This window comes from Bos javanicus, chromosome 16 (assembly GCF_032452875.1).
Source record: "Bos javanicus breed banteng chromosome 16, ARS-OSU_banteng_1.0, whole genome shotgun sequence".
NCBI classification, from domain to species: Eukaryota; Metazoa; Chordata; class Mammalia; order Artiodactyla; family Bovidae; genus Bos; species Bos javanicus.
This window is the reverse complement of record NC_083883.1, coordinates 27,654,015-27,673,692: the sequence shown is the minus strand read 5'-3', so window position 1 is coordinate 27,673,692 and position 19,678 is coordinate 27,654,015. Positions and strand designations below refer to the sequence as shown.

General features: G+C 48.1%; 1 protein-coding gene across 1 annotated transcript in view; it reads left to right on the top strand.

Annotated features, from left to right (window-relative positions):
- CAPN8 (calpain 8) overlaps window positions 1–11,692 on the top strand; it is a 70,701-nt gene extending 59,009 nt beyond the window's left edge. Inside the window, exons 16-21 of the mRNA XM_061382306.1 lie at window positions 1,718–1,782; window positions 5,969–6,037; window positions 6,443–6,521; window positions 7,053–7,169; window positions 8,415–8,473; window positions 9,625–11,692. Coding sequence (XP_061238290.1) covers window positions 1,718–1,782; window positions 5,969–6,037; window positions 6,443–6,521; window positions 7,053–7,169; window positions 8,415–8,473; window positions 9,625–9,648 — 413 coding nt within the window. The 3' untranslated portion in view covers window positions 9,649–11,692. The remainder of the gene's footprint in view (window positions 1–1,717; window positions 1,783–5,968; window positions 6,038–6,442; window positions 6,522–7,052; window positions 7,170–8,414; window positions 8,474–9,624) is intronic.
- Window positions 11,693–19,678: the final 7,986 nt, after the last annotated feature.

Genomic DNA, 19,678 nt, shown 5'->3' with positions numbered 1-19,678 from the left:
GGGCCAGTCGGCCCTACAGCAAAGAGTCCTGAGTCTTGGCGGGAAAGAAATTGGGCTTAGAGTGACTTAAATGAAATTCTCCCACAAAATTAATAAGTTGGTACTGTGGAAGCTATGCAGCTTGAAAATCCTGTTCTGTAGTGCACCTCTGGGGAAGGCGTGTGGAGGGGAGGATTCTGCCTGTCCTCGATCATGACAGTTCTCGGTCTTCAGACTTTAGCTAAAGTCCTGAGGGCTGGCAGAGGATCAAACTGCACCCAGGCTGAGAAAAAGCATGTTCCTCCCCTATGAACTGCAGATCCATGGAGCTGGTTTCTTGCCCAGCCCGAGGATGGGCCAGGTTAAGGCTTCTGGCTGGTTGAGCGATGGGTATGTTCACCCATGGCAGCCAGAAAGGGTCCGAGCATGAAGGACACAGGGGCAAGGCCGGATGTGAGCCCACCCTGGGCTGAGCACTTCCCTGGGGTTGAGAGCCCAGGCCTGGAGGCCCTCCCCACCCTCTGCTCCAGCTATTCCTCCCGCCTGGCAGAGAAGGAGCCCAGGGAAGTGGAGAGGGCTGCAGGGTCTTTGGCGTCTTCCTGCCTTGGTTTTCAGGTGTGAACAAGTTGAGCACGGAGCCAGGGATGGCTGTAGATCCCAGAGATGCCTGCAATTTAGCAGTAACATTAACAGTTACTGTTTGAGAAGCTGTGTGTTGTGGTTAAAAGCTTGGGCTGTGGAGCCAGATGGCCTGTGTATAGATCCCAGCTCGGCCTGGGTTCTGTGATCTTGAGCAAATTATTTAACCTCTCTGGGCCTCTGTTTCCTTATCTATAAAATGGGTATGAAGGTATTTACCACATGGGGTACAGTTCTTAGAGGGCTTCCCTGGTGGCTCAGTTGTAAAGAATCCACCTGCCAACGCAGGAGACGCAGCTTTGATCCCTGGGTCGGGAAGATCCCCTGGAGAAGGGAATGGCAAGCCACTCCAGTATTCTTGGCTGGGAAATTCCATGGACGGTGAAGCCTGGAGGGCTGCAGTCCATGCATGCGTGCTAAGTCACTTCAGTCGTGTCTGACTCTTTGTGATCCTATAGACACAGGCTCCTCCATTCATGGCATTCTCCAGGCAGGACTACTGGAGTGTGTTATCATGCCCTCTTTCCATCTTTCCAATCCGGGTATCAAACCCACATCTCCTGAGACTCCTGCATTGCAGGCAGATTCTTTTCTGCTGAGCCACTTGGGCTGCAGCCCAAGGGGTCTCAAAAGAGCTGGACTTGACGTAGAGACTAAACAAAATAGAGTGCTTCGAACAATACCTGACCAATAAAAAGTTAGCTGATTTATTAAGACCTTGTCATAGACCAAGCACCATGCTAAGAACTTCACTTACATTATCTAATTTTATCACCAGTTAGCTTTGGGGGTAAGTATTATTGTTGTTCTTATTGATGGAGCAGAAAAGCACAGCTCAGAGATATTAGCTTGCTGAAGTCCGTGGCTTGTGAGTTGCAAAGCTGAGATTCTGACACTGAGCCCCGAGGCCAGCATCCACCTCTGGGACCCCAGGGGGCCTCTTCCCAGGAGCCCGCCACCAAGCTCACTCGTTTATGCGGCGCTCACGTTCGGCTCTGTACTCTGGCTGGTGTCTTTGGTGGCCTCCTACCAGGGCAATTATTTCCCGTGCTTTCAAATGATCCTGACTCCCCTCACCCCTTTCTATTTAAATATTTAGGAACAGACATCAAATTTGATGGATTTGACATCAACACTTGCAGAGAGATGATCAGCCTGATGGATGTATCCTTTAAATGTCACATTATTTTTACTTTGATCCTGGTTTTCTCGACTCCTCCACCTGAGATGGAGGCAGGGGAAAGAGAAAGAAGGGAACCAGCATTTTCTGAGCATATGGCAGGTACCCTGCCTGAGCTGGAAAGAAAAATGTCATCTCATTTTTGCTCCTCAGTAAGCCTGAGATGCTCTCTGTTTTACAGGTGAAGAAACTGAGGTGTGCCATGTTTAAATGACTTGTTTAAGATCCTCTTTTTTTTTTGGTGATTCACATTTTTTTTTTTCATTTTCACCAAGAACTTAAATTTTTTTATTGGAGCATAATTGCTTTCCAATGTTGTGTTGGTTTCTGCTGTATAATAACGTGAATCAGTCATAATTACATATATATCCGCTCCCTTTTGAACCTCCTCCCTACCCCGATCCCACCCCTCTAGGTCATCACCAAGCACCACGCTGAGCTCCCTGTGCTATCCAGCAGCTTCCCACCAGCTATCTGTTTTGCACATGATAGTGTATCAGATCAGATCAGATCAGTCGCTCAGTCGTGTACGACTCTTTGTGACCCCATGAATCGCAGCACACCAGGCCTCCCTGTCCATCACCAACTCCCGGAGTTCACTCAGACTCACGTCCATCGAGTCAGTGATGCCATCCAGCCATCTCATCCTCTGTTGTCCCCTTCTCCTCCTGCCCCCAATCCCTGCCAGCATCAGAGTCTTTTCCAATGAGTCAACTCTTCGCATGAGGTGGCCAAAGTACTGGAGTTTCAGCTTTAGCATCATTCCTTCCAAAGAAATCCCAGGGCTGATCTCCTTCAGAATGGACTGGTTGGATCTCCTTGCAGTCCAAGGGACTCTCAAGAGTCTTCTCCAACACCACACTTCAAAAGCATCAATTCTTCGGCGCTCAGCCTTCTTCACAGTCCAACTCTCACATCCATACATGACCACAGGAAAAACCATAGCCTTGACTAGCCGGACCTTTGTTGGCAAAGTAATGTCTCTGCTTTTGAATATGCTATCTAGGTTGGTCATAACTTTCCTTCCAAGGAGTAAGCGTCTTTTAATTTCATGGCTGCAGTCACCATCTGTAGTGATTTTGGAGCCCAGAAAAATAAAGTCTGACACTGTTTCCACTGTTTCCCCATCTATTTCCCATGAAGTGGTGGGACCGGATGCCATGATCTTCGTTTTCTGAATGTTGAGCTTTAAGCCAACTTTTTCACTCTCCACTTTCACTTTCATCAAGAGGCTTTTGAGTTCCTCTTCACTTTCTGCCATAAGGGTGATAGTGTATACGTATCAATAATTCAGAGACAGCAAAAATGGCATTTGTGGCCTTCCCCCCACTTATCACGGCATTCCTCCCACGGGGCTCGGTTCCTCTCCTTCCTCTCCCTGGCTCTCTCCATCCCCATCTGTCTCTGTCTCCCAGCCTTGACACCAGTTGTTGAGAATTTGATGACACAGGATAAAACCTGTTTGTTTGCTCTGACCTGATTTAACCCTTGTTCTATGTTGAAGAATGAGAAAGGGATTTGGGGAGGAATGGAGAAGGTTAGGGCATTCCAGGTGGAAGGAACACCTTCAGCACAGAGTGGGGAAGGGCAGGGCGCCCCTTCCTTGAAACTTGGTCTTGGGTGGGTCCAGGTTACCGTGTCCCACGGTGCTGCTGGTGAAGGCGATTTCTTTGAAAACTGGAGCTTTGGAGAATGTACTTCAGCTCTGGGGGCTTCATCTGTGATGAGATATGACGACCTCTGGGGTGGGAGGAATGAGTTGTACTTGCCCCGTGGCCATGCACAGAGGGCCTGGGTGGCCGGCTTGAGTGTGCTGACCTCTGCTAGGGAGTGTCAACTGTGGAGAGCTGGTTCTATCCTTGTGGTCCCGGAGTTTCAGATGCTGGGCCTGTCCAGCCCTGCAGCCTTCTATGAGGCCAGTGTGGTCCTTCAGTGAGGTCCACCTTTAAGAAACCATGGGCCATGAAGAACTGTTAACTGTTGATCCACTTTTCTGCAAACAGTTCCTTGATTTCTGAGTCATTCTTCTCGAACTTGCCTATGAGCTTTCATTTAGATTTGAGGGTGACCTTGTGGTCCCTCAAACATTGTTCCCAGGGGTGTTTGCATTCTCATGGCTCTAGGAGGACTGTAACTCAGCCATTCTTCAAGAGTGTCTGTTTCACCATTTGGATGCTTTGGGGGGCAGTGGTTTTGAACCAGAAAATACAGCAGAACTGCCTGTGGTGAAAGTTGCTCAGTTGTGTCTGACTTTGTGACCCCATGGACTATACAGTTCCTGGAGTTCTCCAGTACAGAATACTGGAGTGGGTAGCTGTTTTCTTCTCCAGGGGATCTTCCCAACCCAGGGGTTGAACCCAGTTCTTCCACATTGCAGGCGGATTCTTTACCATCTGAGCCACAAGGGAAGCCCCATGGAACCTTGTGTAGCTTTTTGCGTGTTTTTGCTCATTCAGTGGCGTCTGACTCTGCAGCCCTTTGGACTGTAGCCCACCAAGCTTCTCTGTCCATGAGATTTTTTCAGGCAAGAATATTGGAGTGGGTAGTGATTTCCTCTTCTGGGGGATCTTCCCGATTCAGGGATGGAACCCATGTCTCCTGTGTCTCCTGCATTGCAGGTGGATTCTTTACCTGTTGAGCTATCGATATTGAGACATAATTCACATACCATCCCATGTACCCATTTAAAGGGTACAATTTCATGTTTTTTTTTTAGTATATTCACAGAGTTGTGCAAACACCACCATCCATTTTAGAGCTTTTTATCACCCCTAAAAGGAACTCTGCACCCATATTTGCCGTCACTCACCTTTCCGCTCAACAACCCCAAACCCTCTGCCCTACTACCTCTTGCTGTCTCTATAGATTTGCCTATTCTGGATATTTTCATGTTAATAGAATCGTTTAACATGTGGTCCAGTGTAGCATGTATCATCACTGAAAAATCATGGGGTTTTAAAAATCCAGTTGCCTGGGTCTCACTCCTGGAGATGCTGATTCAGGGTATTTGGGACAAGGCCTGGGAGTGGGAAGCTCTGTCTGGAATTGAGGATATGTTGGTGCTCTGAGACAGGGCTTTGGAACAGACAGGAGATCCAAGTTCTGGCCCCACCACAGTTATTGAATACTGTGAACCTCATGTCTTCTCCTGGAAAATGGGATAACGAAGTGTAGCTCCTGTGGTCTTGTGAGGCTGAAATGAGATACAAGTATACACAGGTCTGGCTAGACCATAGCGTTAGCCCTCTTTGTGGATTACTATCCTCAGGCATGTTGGTAGACATATTAGTGAGGATTTGAAGGCTGTGGTTACATCCAACACTCAGCATAGATTGTGGAGACAAAAGACACAGACTTCCTTAAAGGGTGAGGTTTACAGTCTTGAGTGCAAACATGACTTTTTGTTTGGCTAGTTGAAGGAGGTGAGAATGATGGTCTGTTTCAGAATTTTAATACCTGAGTTGTAACACGCTGGTGTCTATTGATTAATTGAAATGGCTGAGAAAAGGGTAGTTTCAAAGAGACCGAGCTTCACAAACAGTTCAAAAGCACCCCCCAGGTCTAGCCCAGTGCTTAATCAGCAGTCACAGGACACAGAGGATCGCACAGAACCCCTGGCCCATTTTGGCTGAGCCAGCTGTCCTGCTGGGACCATGTCTCAAGATCCCTGGGAATCAATGTTGAGAAGCTCAGAGCCCCTTTAAAGCACCAAATACGTGTAGACTGTGTGTGGCCAGGAATCCCAGTCCTATGCTCCTGACTCTTCTGGTACCATTTTGCCGTCAACTCTAGTATCAATGGCAGACATTTAAATCTGGAAGGGAATTTATTACAGATTGCTTAGCTCCACGCTTTCAATGTCCCACGATGATGAGGATGCTGGACACTAAATGAATGATATTGTAGGAGGGCTTTAGGCTCCTGACTTGCCCTTTGCCCCTAGCTCTGTGCCTGACCTCAAACGAGGGCCTTTGTGAGCGTTTGACTCTTTAATCTTTATTTGAACTTGTCTCCCACCAATCCTTCCCACCATGACCCCCAGGGCCCTGCTTACCGCAGACATGGATGTTCACTGAGGTCTTAAGACACTCACTGTGCAAGGTCACAGAGAATGTGATCCATAAAGCATGTGGAATCTGGGCTTGATCGTGTTGGCCTTAACCCGCCTAGAGCAATGGGACAGGCTCCCTGGAACTGGTGGAATTCAAGACGCTCTGGCTGAAGATCCGGAAGTACCTGGTAACCCTTTTCCCCCTGTTGGGTATCCTCTGGGCTCTGGTCACTCTCCTCGGTTCTGTTCCTAGCGCCTTGCTGACACCCATTCCTGATCAGTTTCCTGCCCTGGTCTGACCAGATCCTTCATCATGGTTAAAGTGAACCCCAGAACTGGACACATTGTCTGGGAAGGACTAAGCAGGCCCCTGCGCCAGTGCCGCCAGAGGAAGTCCCACTGTTCACAGAGCACAAGGACTAGACTGGCTCTGAGCACAAGCTTCTATTTTTGTTCTGGAGACTTCTTGGGAGGAATCAGTGAAGCCTCTGAGGGTGTCCCTGGCCTGTTGAGGAAGCAGTGGGGGTGGAGGGAGATGGTTCTGCAGGGGCTGCAAACAGCTGTTTTCACCTGGAATTTTTCTCCTGCTTTAGGACATCTTTCGGGAGACCGATCATAACCACTCGGGGACTATTGATGCCCACGAGATGAGGACAGCCCTCAAGAAGGCAGGTGAGGACACATCCTGAAGGCAAGATCCCGAGACTGGGATGTGCTCATTGTAAATGTGCTTAATATGATGGTGGTTGCTAATGACCATCAGTGGTAATTGCCTTATGTTGGATGTCAGTGTGATAACAAAGATGTGTTGAGTACCTTCCTTAACTGGGGAGCAGGGAATGTTGCTGGATTCTTTAGATTTTTTCCAAGGACTTTGCCTGTTCCTGGGAAGGTGACAGGAATCACAGGACTGGGCTGTGCAGGGGATGGGCAGGAGAGGCAGTCCCTTCACCTTCCCTGTTTTTTTTGCTGTCGTCCATGTGATGCAAAGCTAAGTTAGTGCTGGAGCTCCAGGCCTATTTTTGGACCAAGGAGGAGGTTCATCCTGTTGAGGATTTTCTAAAAGGAAACTGATTTGATTACCAGAATCCTCTGGAATCCTTTGAAGGGGGCAGTATCAGGCCAGAGTTAGCCCTGAGTTCTGTTGGAGATAGAACTGAGCCCCCCATTCCATCTGTGACCCTGGCCCCCCTCTGCCCACAGGTTTCACCCTCAGTGACCAGGTCCAGCAGACCATCGCCATGCGGTACGCATACAGCAAACTCACCATGGACTTTGACAGCTTCATTGCCTGTATGATCCGCCTGGAGACCCTCTTCAGTGAGTCACTCTCTCAAGTGAAAGTGTTAGTCGCTCAATCGTGTCTGACTCTTTGCAACCCCATGGACTGTAGCCCACCATACTCCTCTGTCCATGGGATTTTCTACACAAAAATACTGGAGTGGGTTGCCCATTTCTTCTCCAGGGGTTCTTCCCAACTCAGGGATCAGACCGGGGTCTCCTACATTGCAGGCAGTTTCTTTACCATCTGATCCACCAAGGAAGCCCCTCACCCCCACCCTGACCCATCCCACTTCTCCCGAGGTATAGGAAGGGCAAGGGGGCAGGGCCAGAAGGCAGAACCAGAAAGGCTTAGGTAACTGTGGCATCCTTGGGGGAGGAGCAGCAGAAACAAGGGGCTGAGGAAGTCCAAGCTGGCCATGCCCAAGGTGTTGCCTTCTCTGGGAGATTTTTGTGCACCTATTGTGTGCAGTCACTGCAGCAAATGAACGAGTCCTGCAATGGTCCTTAAATGGCTTTTGGTATCTGTTCGCATCTATGGGAATCATATTGAGAGCAGGTATCACCTCCCAGAGAGGGAATAGGGGTCTCCTTCTGGGAGGCTGTGGATAGTCTTCTGCCCGCTTGGGCTTATGCTGTAATGCTGTGCTTAGCCCCTCAGTTGCGTCTGACTCTGCGACTCCACGGACTGTAGCCCACCAGGCTCCTCTGTCCTTGGGACTTTTCAGGCAAGAATACTGGAGTGGGTTGCCATTTCCTCCTCCAGGGGATCTTCCTGATGCAAGAATCAAACCTTCATCTCCTGCATTACAGGCAGATTCTTTACCCACCCAGCCATCTAGGAAGCCCCATGCTTATGCTAATATATCCTATTAAGGGAGGGAGTTTGGGGAAAGGTCAGGCAGCCAGAGGCGAAGCTTAGTGTCTGGATTACCCACACATGGAGCAACCACCCCTGTTCCATGACCCCAGCCCTCCCCACTGTTGAAAGAATTGCAAGTTTCTAGAGCTCTGAATGTGCAGATGGCCAAAGGAACTTCTCTGCTCACAACTGGAAGTTTGTCTAATTGGGCGAGTGGACATCTGCTGCCAAAAGCTCACTGCTCTGGGCATTGGATCCAGATCTACCCTTCTGGGGTCCCTGAAGCAAGGTGGGAGCTGGAGAGGGTGCCAGAGATGGAGGGAGGATGTCAGGTGGGTGTGGGGTGGACAGAGGCAGCTCTCCGGCTGTTCCAAAGTCCAGGAGCATCCTTATCTGACTTCATTCCTTCTCTGGCATTCTAGAACTGTTCAGACTTCTGGACAAGGACCAGAATGGCATTGTCCAGCTCTCTCTGGCTGAGGTAAGTCGTTTTGGTAAACTGCTTGTTCGTGGTACTTGAAAATTCTTGGATGGTATTGCTGCCAAGCGCTGTTTATTCACACTGGCCTGTCTTATTTCTTTGTGGAAACAATGCATGTTCTGTGGCAGGCATTTCTGGGAGGAGTGTGATTGTCATCAATTATATCTCAGATCATTTCAAGGATGCAAGCTCTTATTAATTTGGATGAAATTGGGGGTGGTGGGTACAGTTTAAAGCGCCTAACTTCTCACACAGAATGTCTTTGATTGACATATAGAAGGAAATCAGAAACAAAGAATTAAATTGCAACAAGGTAGAGTAGATACTGAAGTTCTAATACTTTGGCCACCTGATGGGAAGAGCCAGCTCATTGGAAAAGACCCTGATGTGGAGAAAGATTGAGGACAGGAGGAGAAGGGGGCATCAGAGGATGAGACAGTTGGATAGTATCACCAACTCAATGGATGTGAATCTGAGCAAACTCTGGGAGTTGGTGATGGACAGGGAAGCCTGGCGTGCTGCAGTCCATGGGGTCAAAAAGAGTGGGACATGACTGAGTGATTGGACAGCAACAAGAGTAGATGCAAAATAAATGGGTGTAAATTATTGTGTACAAGGCCCACAATATCTTATGCAGAGAACACCAGGCCCTTCCCCTGGGGAAGGCTGCAGCCTATGCAGCAAGGCCTTTACTGGCCTGTGGAGATGCAGGTATGGGCGTGTCCCGAGGATTCAGGAGTAGGGCATTGCCCTCGACCTGCTTCTCAGGCAGAAGAGCTAGAGCACCAGCTTATTCCTGGTCCTGCCTAGCTGTCTGGGTACAACCACTTCTATTCTGCTCTAGAATAGTAGTGTTGCTGACCCCTTTCCAGTGATCTAGGAAAGGCCTTCCTAGAAGCACATTAGGCTCAATTGGGTTGAATCTGAAATTTGTGGAAGTCAAGCTTTTCCTAAGTCATATTTCCTTGGGGCTCTGGCTGGGGAGCAGTGACTTAGCAAAGGGCTTCCTTGCTTCCTCTTATGGAGTGAGGCACTTCCTGGGGAAGGAGCTAGAGCAAGTCACACCCATGTGAGGCTGGAGAACATCTCTGGTGCAATCACACCAGCTCCCAGAGGACCCCTGAGCTTACTTCTATCTCCTTCTTTTGCAGTGGCTGTGCTGTGTGTTGGTCTGACCCAGGGTTTTGGTCATCGGTGATGCTCCATGACAACCTGCCTGCATCTTTTCTCCCCTTCTTTGCAGTTTTGTGAACTTTCATCCTTAAGGGGGCATTCATTAACTTTTCATCTCTTCCTTGTTGTTTATTGTTTCCTGAAATCCTGGCCTGTCTCACCGGAGCAATCAGGGAGTCTGAGATCTCTTTCAACAGCATTTACGCTGATCCCAGGGCACCACAGAGGGACAGAAATTGATTAAAGTTGTGGGCCAAAAGGGTTTCTGCCTTTCTCTATTGATACACAATCTGGGGGTTGCTCTGGGGTGTTCCTGCTTTAGGAAACAAGATGTCCTTGAGAAATGACCGGGCCCAAAGCTGCTGCAAGATGAGAAATGCGGGTGGATTTCTTGAAGAAAAGGCCTGCTACAGATTAAGCTACCTCTGGGGACCACCTGCAGGAGAGGAGCTGCTCCCCACCCTTCTGAGATAGGTGCTGGGATGAGCTACAAGGGGAGGAGTTCTTTCTTCCTCACTCGCAGATGGATAAGTTGCTACATTGCAAGTCAGCATTGCCCAAGGGAAAGGAAAGGAAGGGAAAATTCTTGCTGCGGGGAATTCTTACCTGAGGGGAGGTGAGGTTCAGGTTAATTTTGCTCACAGTGAAACAGGAGGATCTTTGTTATTGGTAAGAAAATAGATGCTATAGCCCAGCGTCCTGATAGGCACTTGGGGATGGAGCTGACTCTCGTGCACTGACTGTGGAAATGAAGTATAAAGGAAGATGAATGTCTTAGTCTATTTGGGCTGCGCTAGCAAATACCAGAGACCAGGTGGCTTATAAAACACAGACATTTATTTTCTCACAGTTCTGGAGGCTAGAAGCCTGAGATTGGTGCAGCACACTTGGGTTCTGGTGAGATCTCCTTCTGGGCTACAGACGGTGGACTTCTCATTGTGTCCTTATGTGGCAAGAGCAGAGGGGAGGCAGGCTCTCTCGTGACTCTTGTAAGGACACTAATCCTAATCCCGTGGACAGAGGAGCCTGATGGGCTAGTAGTCCATGGGGTCACAAAGAGTCGGACATGACTGAGCTACTAACACTTCAATCCCATTCATGAGGGCCCCACCCTCATGATCTTACCTGTGTGTGTGTGTGTTTGTTAGTTGCTCAGCTGGGACAGGGGAACCTGGTGGGCTTCCGTCTATGGAGTCGCACAGAGTCGGACACGACTGAAGCGACTTAGCAGCAGCAGCAGCAGTTGTGTCTGACTCTTTTGTGACCCCATGTACCATAGCCTACCATGCACCTCTGTCCATGGAATTCTCCAGGCAAGAATACTGCAGTGGATTGCCATTCCCTTTTCCAGGGGATCTTCCTGACCCAGGGATTGAATCTGAGTCTCCTGCATTGCAGCAGATTCTTTACAGTCTGAGCCACCAGGGAAACCCCGATCTTATTTAACTAACCCTAATTATAACCTACAGTCCGACATCCTAAAACTACCACAGTGTGGTGTGGGGTTTAAACATCTAAATTTGAAGGGGGCACAGCCATTCAGTCCACTGCAGTGAGCTACTGGAGAGAAGACACATACTCACACCTTGGTCTCCGTAGTAGTCTCATTAAGGGTTAGTATTTGACCTCTATAAATGCAACTGGATGAGTCTTCTTTATAGGACCATGACTTATAAGTATGGAGTAACACAAGTCAGATTTTTTTTTTTTTAATTGAAGTATAGTTGATTTACAAGATTGTATTAGTTCAGGTGTAAGGCAAAGTGATTCAATTATATATATATTTTCAGATTTTTTTCTATTATAGGTTATTACAAGATACTAAATACAGTTTCCTGTACTATACTGTAAATCCTTATTGCTTATCTATTTTATGTAAAATAATTTGTATCTGTTAACCCCAAACTCTTAATTTATCTCTCCGCACCACCCTTTCCCCTTTGGTAGGCATAAGTTTGTTATCTATGTCTGTGAGTCCATTTCTGTTTTGTATATTAATTCATTTATATTATTTTTTAAGATTCCACATATAAGTGATATATGATATTTGCCCTTCTTTGTCTGACTTACTTCGCTTAGTATGATATTAGGTCCATCATGTTACTGCAAATAGCATTATTTCATTATTTTTTATGGCTGAGTAATATTCCATTGTGTATATATATATATATATATATATGTGTGTGTGTGTGTGTGTGTGTGTGTGTATATACACACATATATAAAATACATATGTATTTTATATATGTGTGTATATACCACATTTCCTTTATCCATTCATCTGTATATGGAGACTTGGTTTGTATCTATGTCTTGACTATTGTAATCTTTTCAAGTTCAGTTCAGTCACTCAGTCGTGTCCGACTCTTTGCGACCCCATGAACCGCAGCATGCCAGGCCTCCCTGTCCATCACCAACTCTCGGAGTTCATTCAGACTCAAGTCCATCGAGTCAGTGATGCCATCCAGCCATCTCATCCTCTGTCGTCCCCTTCTCCTCCTGCCCCCAATCCCTGCCAGCATCAGAGTCTTTTCCAATGAGTCAACTCTTCGCATGAGGTGGCCAAAGTACTGGAGTTTCAGCTTTAGCATCATTCCTTCCAAAGAAATCCCAGGGCTGATCTCCTTCAGAATGGACTGGTTGGATCTCCTTGCAGTCCAAGGGACTCTCAAGAGTCTTCTCCAACACCACACTTCAAAAGCATCAATTCTTCAGCACTCAGCTTTCTTCACAGTCCAACTCTGACATCCATACATGACCACAGGAAAAACCATAGCCTTGACTAGATGGACCTTTGTTGGCAAAGTAATGTCTCTGCTTTTGAATATGCTATCTAGGTTGGTCATAACTTTTCTTCCAAGGAGTAAGCATCTTTTAATTTCATGGCTGCAGTCACCATCTGTAGTGATTTTGGAGCCCCCCAAAAATAAAGTCTGACACTGTTTCCACTGTTTCCCCATCTATTTCCCATGAAGTGATGGGACCAGATGCCATGATCTTAGTTTTCTGAATGTTGAGTTTTAAGCCAACTTTTTCACTCTCCTCTTTCACCTTCATCAAGAGGCTTTTTAGTTCCTCTTCACTTTCTGCCATAAGGATGGTGTCATCTGCATATCTGAGGTTATTGCTATTTCTCCCGGCAATCTTGATTCCAGCTTGTGCTTCTTCCAGCCCAGCATTTCTCATAATGTACTCTGCATATAAGTTAAATAAGCAGGGTGACAATATACAGCCTTGACCTACTCCTTTTCCTATTTGGAACCAGTCTGTTGTTCCATGTCCAGTTCTAACTGTTGCTTCCTGACCTGCATACAAATTTCTCAAGAGGCAGGTCAGGTGGTCTGGTATTCCCATCTCTGTCAGGATTTTCCACAGTTTATTGTGATCCACACAATAGCTTTGGCATAGATCCACAAAGGCTTTGGCATAGTCAATAAAGCAGAAATAGATGTTTTTCTGGAACTCTCTTGCTTTTTCAATGATCCAGCGGATGATGGCAATTTGGTCTCTGGTTCCTCTGCCTTTTCAAGTTAGTGTTTCTATTTTTTTCTGGACATATACCCAGGAGTTGAATTTCTAGATCACATGGTAGCTCTATTTTTGGTTCTTTAAGAAGACTTCATACTGTTTTCCATAGTGGCTGCACCAGTTTACATTCCTGCCAACAGTGTGGGAAGGTTCCCTGTTCTCCACATCCTCTCTAACATTTATTGTTTGTAGCCTTTTGATGATGGCCATTCTGACTGACCACCGGTCAGCTTTACTACTGCCTTCAACTCTCCCAAGGCCCGGGGGGAAGCAGGGGTAAGCCCTTAAGTGACGGGGATGCTGGGAGCTCTGGGACCTCACTTCTAGGGAGAGGCTTTGGGATGGTGCCCCTGCAGAGAAACCTCAGTACATTGGAGGGTGGAGAAGGAGCTCTAGTTGGTTGGCAGCCTGTGGGTCCCAGAAGGAAAGAGGCCCTTCCTCGTCCAGTCAGAGGTATGAGGGAGCTTTCATCACCAGAGCTGCCATCAGTGGGACCCAGGAGGTGTTATGTCCAACTGCCCTAGGCTACCTGGAGATACCGCCCAGCCTGCCCCTTCAGTCCCCGTGGTGTTAGTCTGACGCTCACTGACCAAGGACAGGTCCCTGCCCCCCCCGCCCCGCTATTTAGAAATAAAGTGCTACCCTGTGTAGCACAGGGAACTATATTCAGTATCCTGTGATAAACCATAATGGAAAAGAATATGAAAAAGAATATATGCATGTATGACTAAGTCACTTTGCTGTAAAGTAGAAATTAACCCAACATCATAAATCTACTATACTTCAATAAAATAAATTAAAAAAATATAAAGCGCTACAAAGCAATTCTAATATTTTACATATAGCATGGCTGCCTAAATGAAAAGTACTGTGTTATAATCGACTTGCAACAGTTCGCTTTATTTTGAAGGCTTACAGGCTACTTTAGGGGATAGTTTGCTAACCAAAAAACTTACATACTTTCAATACAAAATGGATTTGCTTTAGGGGTCTTGGGTCCCAGGTAAGGTTCATCCTGAAGACTTCTTACCAATACAGCCCATGAGGCCGGTTAAGGATCTTAACACCGCATGGCTTCCCTGTTAAACATTTGAGAGTTTGCTTCATGCTCCTTTCTTTCCCCTGGATTAAGGCAGTGGAGCTGCAATATTTTGGTGTGGCCTCTTCACTGCCCCAGATGTGGCTGTGTCTCAGGAAAGCTCAGCCCCTCCTGGATGGTGGCTCCTGGATGGATTCCCCATGGAGGCTCCCCTGGCTTCCTGCACTCTCCACACGCTGTTGCATTAACGTGTTTCATGGCTTCCCTGTTGCCATGGATGGTCCCTGAATGCAGAGTGTTCCTAGTTCGCCCAGAGCCTAGTACAGTGCCCGCGCAGAATAGGTGCTCAGTGAATGAAAACCATGTCCTTTCCTTTGCAAATGAGGAGGCTCTGTAGCTTGGGTCTCACTTGGTTTTCCCAGTAGACACTGGGTTTGCACTGGTCCCTCACAACAATTTCCAGCAGCAGAAGCCCTAGGGGGACTGCTGATATTTGGATTAGAGCCAGCCTCTGTGGGTGGGTGAAGGGCTAGGGGGATGGGAAGAAGATGTGTCCCCTGGGGGGGTCCCCTGATGAGCTGCTCTCCACCCCCGCCCGACCACATACAGACTCAGGGTAAGGAGTAGAGGGAGCCGTTGCCACCAGTGACGTGGCCACTTCCTGTGATTTGTGCAAAGAATCCTTGGGGGCTCTTGGGTCCCCCACTTTCTGGAAGGAGAGTAAAGTGGCTCAGTGGAGGCTCAAGATAGTCTTGGAGGCAGCTGTGGGGCTTGGGTGACCCTCCTCCCTTCCTGTCCATTCTCCCCCACCTACAGAGCCCTGTCACCTCTCAAAGGCAGAGTTTGTTTCCTCATTAGTAAATGCGGAGACATACATGCCCCATGCAGCCCCCAGACTCAACTGAGACCTCAGGGAACAGGGAACCTGATGATGGGGCGGGAAGTGATCACGGTGTAGCAAATTTTCTGGATAATTCCACACTAGCAAGGCATCTCTAGCAAGTCCCCTTTCCTGTGAGAGCTCAGGGCCTCGCGTTATTAGCTTTCTCCTCACATTACGCGACCAGGTAAGGCTTTTTGTGGTTATGCACAATTGCAGAAGCCACGTTGAGCAGGGTTGGGAGAACCCGGCCAGTGGCCCTGCCACATGCGGCAGGGGCTCTTCCCACCAAGGTCCTGATAGTGTCGGGTCTCATAGCATCCTGTGCATCCTGCCGTTGTAGCTGGTGGAGGCCCCTGCCCTGCCTAGTGCTCCTGTTGCTCCTCTCTGCCTCCCTAATGCCAGCCGCTCCTCTGGGCTGGGGCAGCGGGGCCACGGGACAGAGTCCTCCCTTCCTTGGTCAGCCGTGCTCAACCTGCCGAACTAGGGCTGGCTTCTTTCCTCTCACTCCAAGCTTCAGGTTGTCTAGCCTCTCAGATGCCCAGCGTCTTTTCAGCTTTAGATGTCCCAGTTTCTCATCCTGTGATTGCTTCTGTTCTGGCTTCAGGACACAGCCACCCCCTGTACCAGCCATGCTTCTCTAAGCTTCTCCTATGGGGGGCCCCATTTCCCAACTGTCATCTCCCTTCATACATGAACTGTTCCCTTTGACTGATGGGCTGGGTCAACCTGGAGAGTTCATATACTTGACAGCGGACAGTCAAGACCCTCTGCCCCAACGCCATTCTCTGCACTTCAGAACAGACAGTGTCTGGAAGGACCTCATGAGGGGACACTTGCCCACTTTGTTCTGTTCCTCAGCTCTGTGTTATAGGTGGGGTGATGGGAAGCCCATCTGTGTGATACAGACAAGGATGGAGATACGCATCCTGGATCCCACCTCCATCAGTTCTGTCTGATGCACACCTGTCAGGTCTGTGAAATGGAAGCAGCGGTCACTTAACTGGGCTTCCCCGGTGGCTCAGAGGTAAAGAATCCACCTGCAATGCAGGAGGCTTGAGTTCATTCCCCAGGTCGGGGAGATCAGAGCATGACAACCCACTCCAGTGTTCTTGCTTGGAGAATCCCAAGGACAGAGGAGCCTGGCGGGCTACAGTCCACAGGGTCTTATGAGTCAGACACATCTGAGCACATGCACAGTCGCTTACTAGTGGCAGCTGTGTGGAGACAGAGGGCCCCTCAGAGGGGGAAAGGGTGATGATTTGGAGTTTGCAAGTCATCAAGACAGATGTCAGCTCCTTACGATTTTGAGAGGCCCGTGCTTGCTTCACCAGTTGATTAAACATAGGGCTCTACGGGGGATGGAAATAAGGCAGGAACACTGTCCCACACTGACCTTCACGGAGTTATGAAGGTCTCATGAAGGCCAGTGATGCTTCTCCCACTCCCTTCTGTGCCTGGTGCAGAGCCGGGGGGCAGGCATGTGGCGATGCCTGGCGGTTTACTGCCTTCTGCTGAAACTTGCTTTTTCTTTTTGAAAAGTTTTATATTCATTATATTCACATTCTTTATTTATTTCTATTAAAATGATTTTATGTTATGTATTATTATACATTTATGTGTTTATAAATTATTGATATATAAATATTAAGATACATAATATCAACAACATATAAGGGAACTGTATACTGAAGTCTCATGTATTATTCATTAGAGTGAATAATTTTTAATATTTTATCATACCTGTTTTATCATTTTTTTACTGAAGAAGTTTTTGTTAATCACAGATATCATGATATTTCATCTTCTGCTATGCATCTCTAGCAAAGGACATTATTACACAGCCACAATACTGTTATCCAACCTAACAAAATTAGCAATGATTCTGCCACGTCTAATAACCAACCTATACCCACATTTTCTTGATTGACTTTAAAATGTACTTTTACAGTTGGTTTATTTAAGTGGGAATTCAACCAAGGTCCTCATTTTACCAGTTTTGACCTACAGCAATGTTCCCTTTCTTTGAGGTCTTGAATGACTGATACATAATTGCAGTTTTAGGGAAGAACTTTGGTGATATGAATCGGCGGTCTCTTGCTTCTCAGTCTAATTAAATCTCTTGCAGCGTGCCCATCCTCTCCAGCTTCCTCCCTCTCCCCAGGAGGGTGCTGGATGGTTTGTAGGGACTGGGATCTCAGAAGAGGGTGTCTAGTGTTCCCTGCACTGTGCCTGCCATCCAAGCATGCCCAGCCTTGCAGGCGGCATCTCTTGCTGGTGGCCCTTTGGCTCCACGATCATCTAGGCTGGAACCCCCCCTTCTGGGCCTTACCTGTGTTTTTGTTCAAGTTGTCTTGTTCTCTGACCCCAAGGTTCAGCCAGTTCCCCAGAGCCCATGCACCAAGGCGTTCCTTTCAGCCAGTGGATCTGGGCAGTACTTGTTCTGGCCCTGAGGACACCAGGCTCTGGGAGGCAATGGGTGGGTACTGTAGACCAGCAATGTGCCTCTGAGTATTCACAGAGGGGAATGGCTCTGTTAGTAAAATCACAGGAAAGCGCATGGGAATTCTCTGGGGTTTAGAAGGCACGGTGGTTCCGTGTGGAGTGTAAGCCTTCAATTTCGGCTTGTTGAATTGAATTCAACAAGGAAGAGAAGATTAGGAGATGAGAGACATTATCTGGTGATGAAATTCAAGCCAAAATGTCCCTGTAGTCAGCTACTCTGTTTATGCTCTGGCAGGGGGGATTGGCAGGCAGCTCGTTCCACAGCCTCACAGACGCTTAAGCGTGGGTTTGCAAGGTGGGCTTTCCTGGTGGGCATGAGGGGCTTCTGTTTGGTCCCTAGGCCCCTCCTGGAGACCTGGAGTGGAATCCCCTCAGCCTTCTGAGGGCAGTGGTGTGGGTGCTCAGGAGGTGGAGCCACGCTCTTCAGTCTACTCATTAATTCAGTCAGTGACTGTCTAAAGCACCAACTACCAGCCAGGATCAGTGCTCACCTTGGCAGGTGTAGGGGAGTTGCGTGGGGGTGAAGTGAGGTGGGCAGTGCAAATACGAGTAAGAGGTTTCTGCCTCCCAGAAGCTTACAGGAGAAGGGGGAGACAGATTCACACACAACTAACAACAATTTAAAACAGTGTAACATCACTGCTGGAAGAGGTACAGAAAAGTCAGGCCACAAGAGAAGAGAGGTCAGTGCTGTCTCAGGAGAGGGAGCAGGCTTCCTGCGAGATGGATAGGAACTGAGCAGCTAGGACTTCATTCATTCATTCATTCGGTAAATGTTAAGCATCAGCTATTTACTATTCTAGTATATATGTATGTATATATGTACAGATATGTACACATATATGGCAGTAGGTTGCTCAATTGTGTTGGACTCTTTATAACCCCATGGACTATAGCCCGCCAGGATCCTCTGGCCATGGGATTTTCTAGGCAAGAATACTGGAATGGGTTGCCAATTCCTTCTCCAGTACATACACACACACACACACACACACACACACACACACACTATTCCAGGTATATATAGTCAAAGCTATGGTTTTTCCAGTAATCATGTATGCATATGAGAGTTGGACCATAAAGAAGGCTGTGCACTGAAGAACTGATGCTTTTGAACTGTGGTGCTGGAGAAGACTCTGAGAGTCCCTTGGCCAGCAAGGAGATTAAACCAGTCAATCCTAAAGGAAATCAATCCTGAATATTCATTGAAAGGCTGATGCTGAAGCTGAAGTTCTAATCCTTTGGCCACCTGATGCGAAAAGCTGATTCATTGGAAAAGACCCTGATGCTGGGAAAGATTGAGGGCAGGAGAAGGGGGAGACAGAGGATGAGATGGTTGGATGGCATCACTGACATGGACATGAGTTTAAGCAAGCTCTGGGGGAGAGTGAAGGACTGGGAAGCCAGGAGTGCTGCAGTTCATGGGGTCACGAAGAGGTGGACATGACTTAGCGACTGAACGACAACAAATATTCTAGGTATTATGCAGGCACCTGTCAGCGAGGGGGAAAGGTGTTCCAGATGGAGGGAAAGGCATGAGAGAAGGGAACAGCATAGGAAGAGACAGTCTGTTTGGAGAGGCCTGGGCTCTTCTGGAAGATTCGGGGCTTTGCTATGACATTGAGGCCATCACTGCATCCCCATAGGACCTCCTGGGCCAGAAAGCAGCCACCTTCCTTACTCATTCCTGTCTTCTGTGCCATGATCCTGCGGGGGTGGGGGGGTGGGGGGGGCACTTTGCCTTTCTACATCCCAGGGAAAGAATTTCAGGCTATTCCCCAGAAAGGGCAGGACTCTTGGCCTCCTGAGGTTCAGTTGTGGGGTAACAGCCATTCCCTCTGCTCCCAGGACCAGAGGCACCCCCGGGGCTCTTTGGGCAGCAGAGAGCCATCTTCTGTGGCTGCTGTCCAGCACTGGGCCAGAGCACCTTGATGTACAGCCTGCCGTGGCCTCTGCAGCTGTGTTCTCACCACCCAGGGTGAAGAAGAGAGGGCCAAGCCCCAGAAAGCCCCTGAAGGAGGCAAGAAACATTCCTCTGGAGCTGAAAGCAAAGACGAAGGACGTGCAGCCAGCCTCCCAC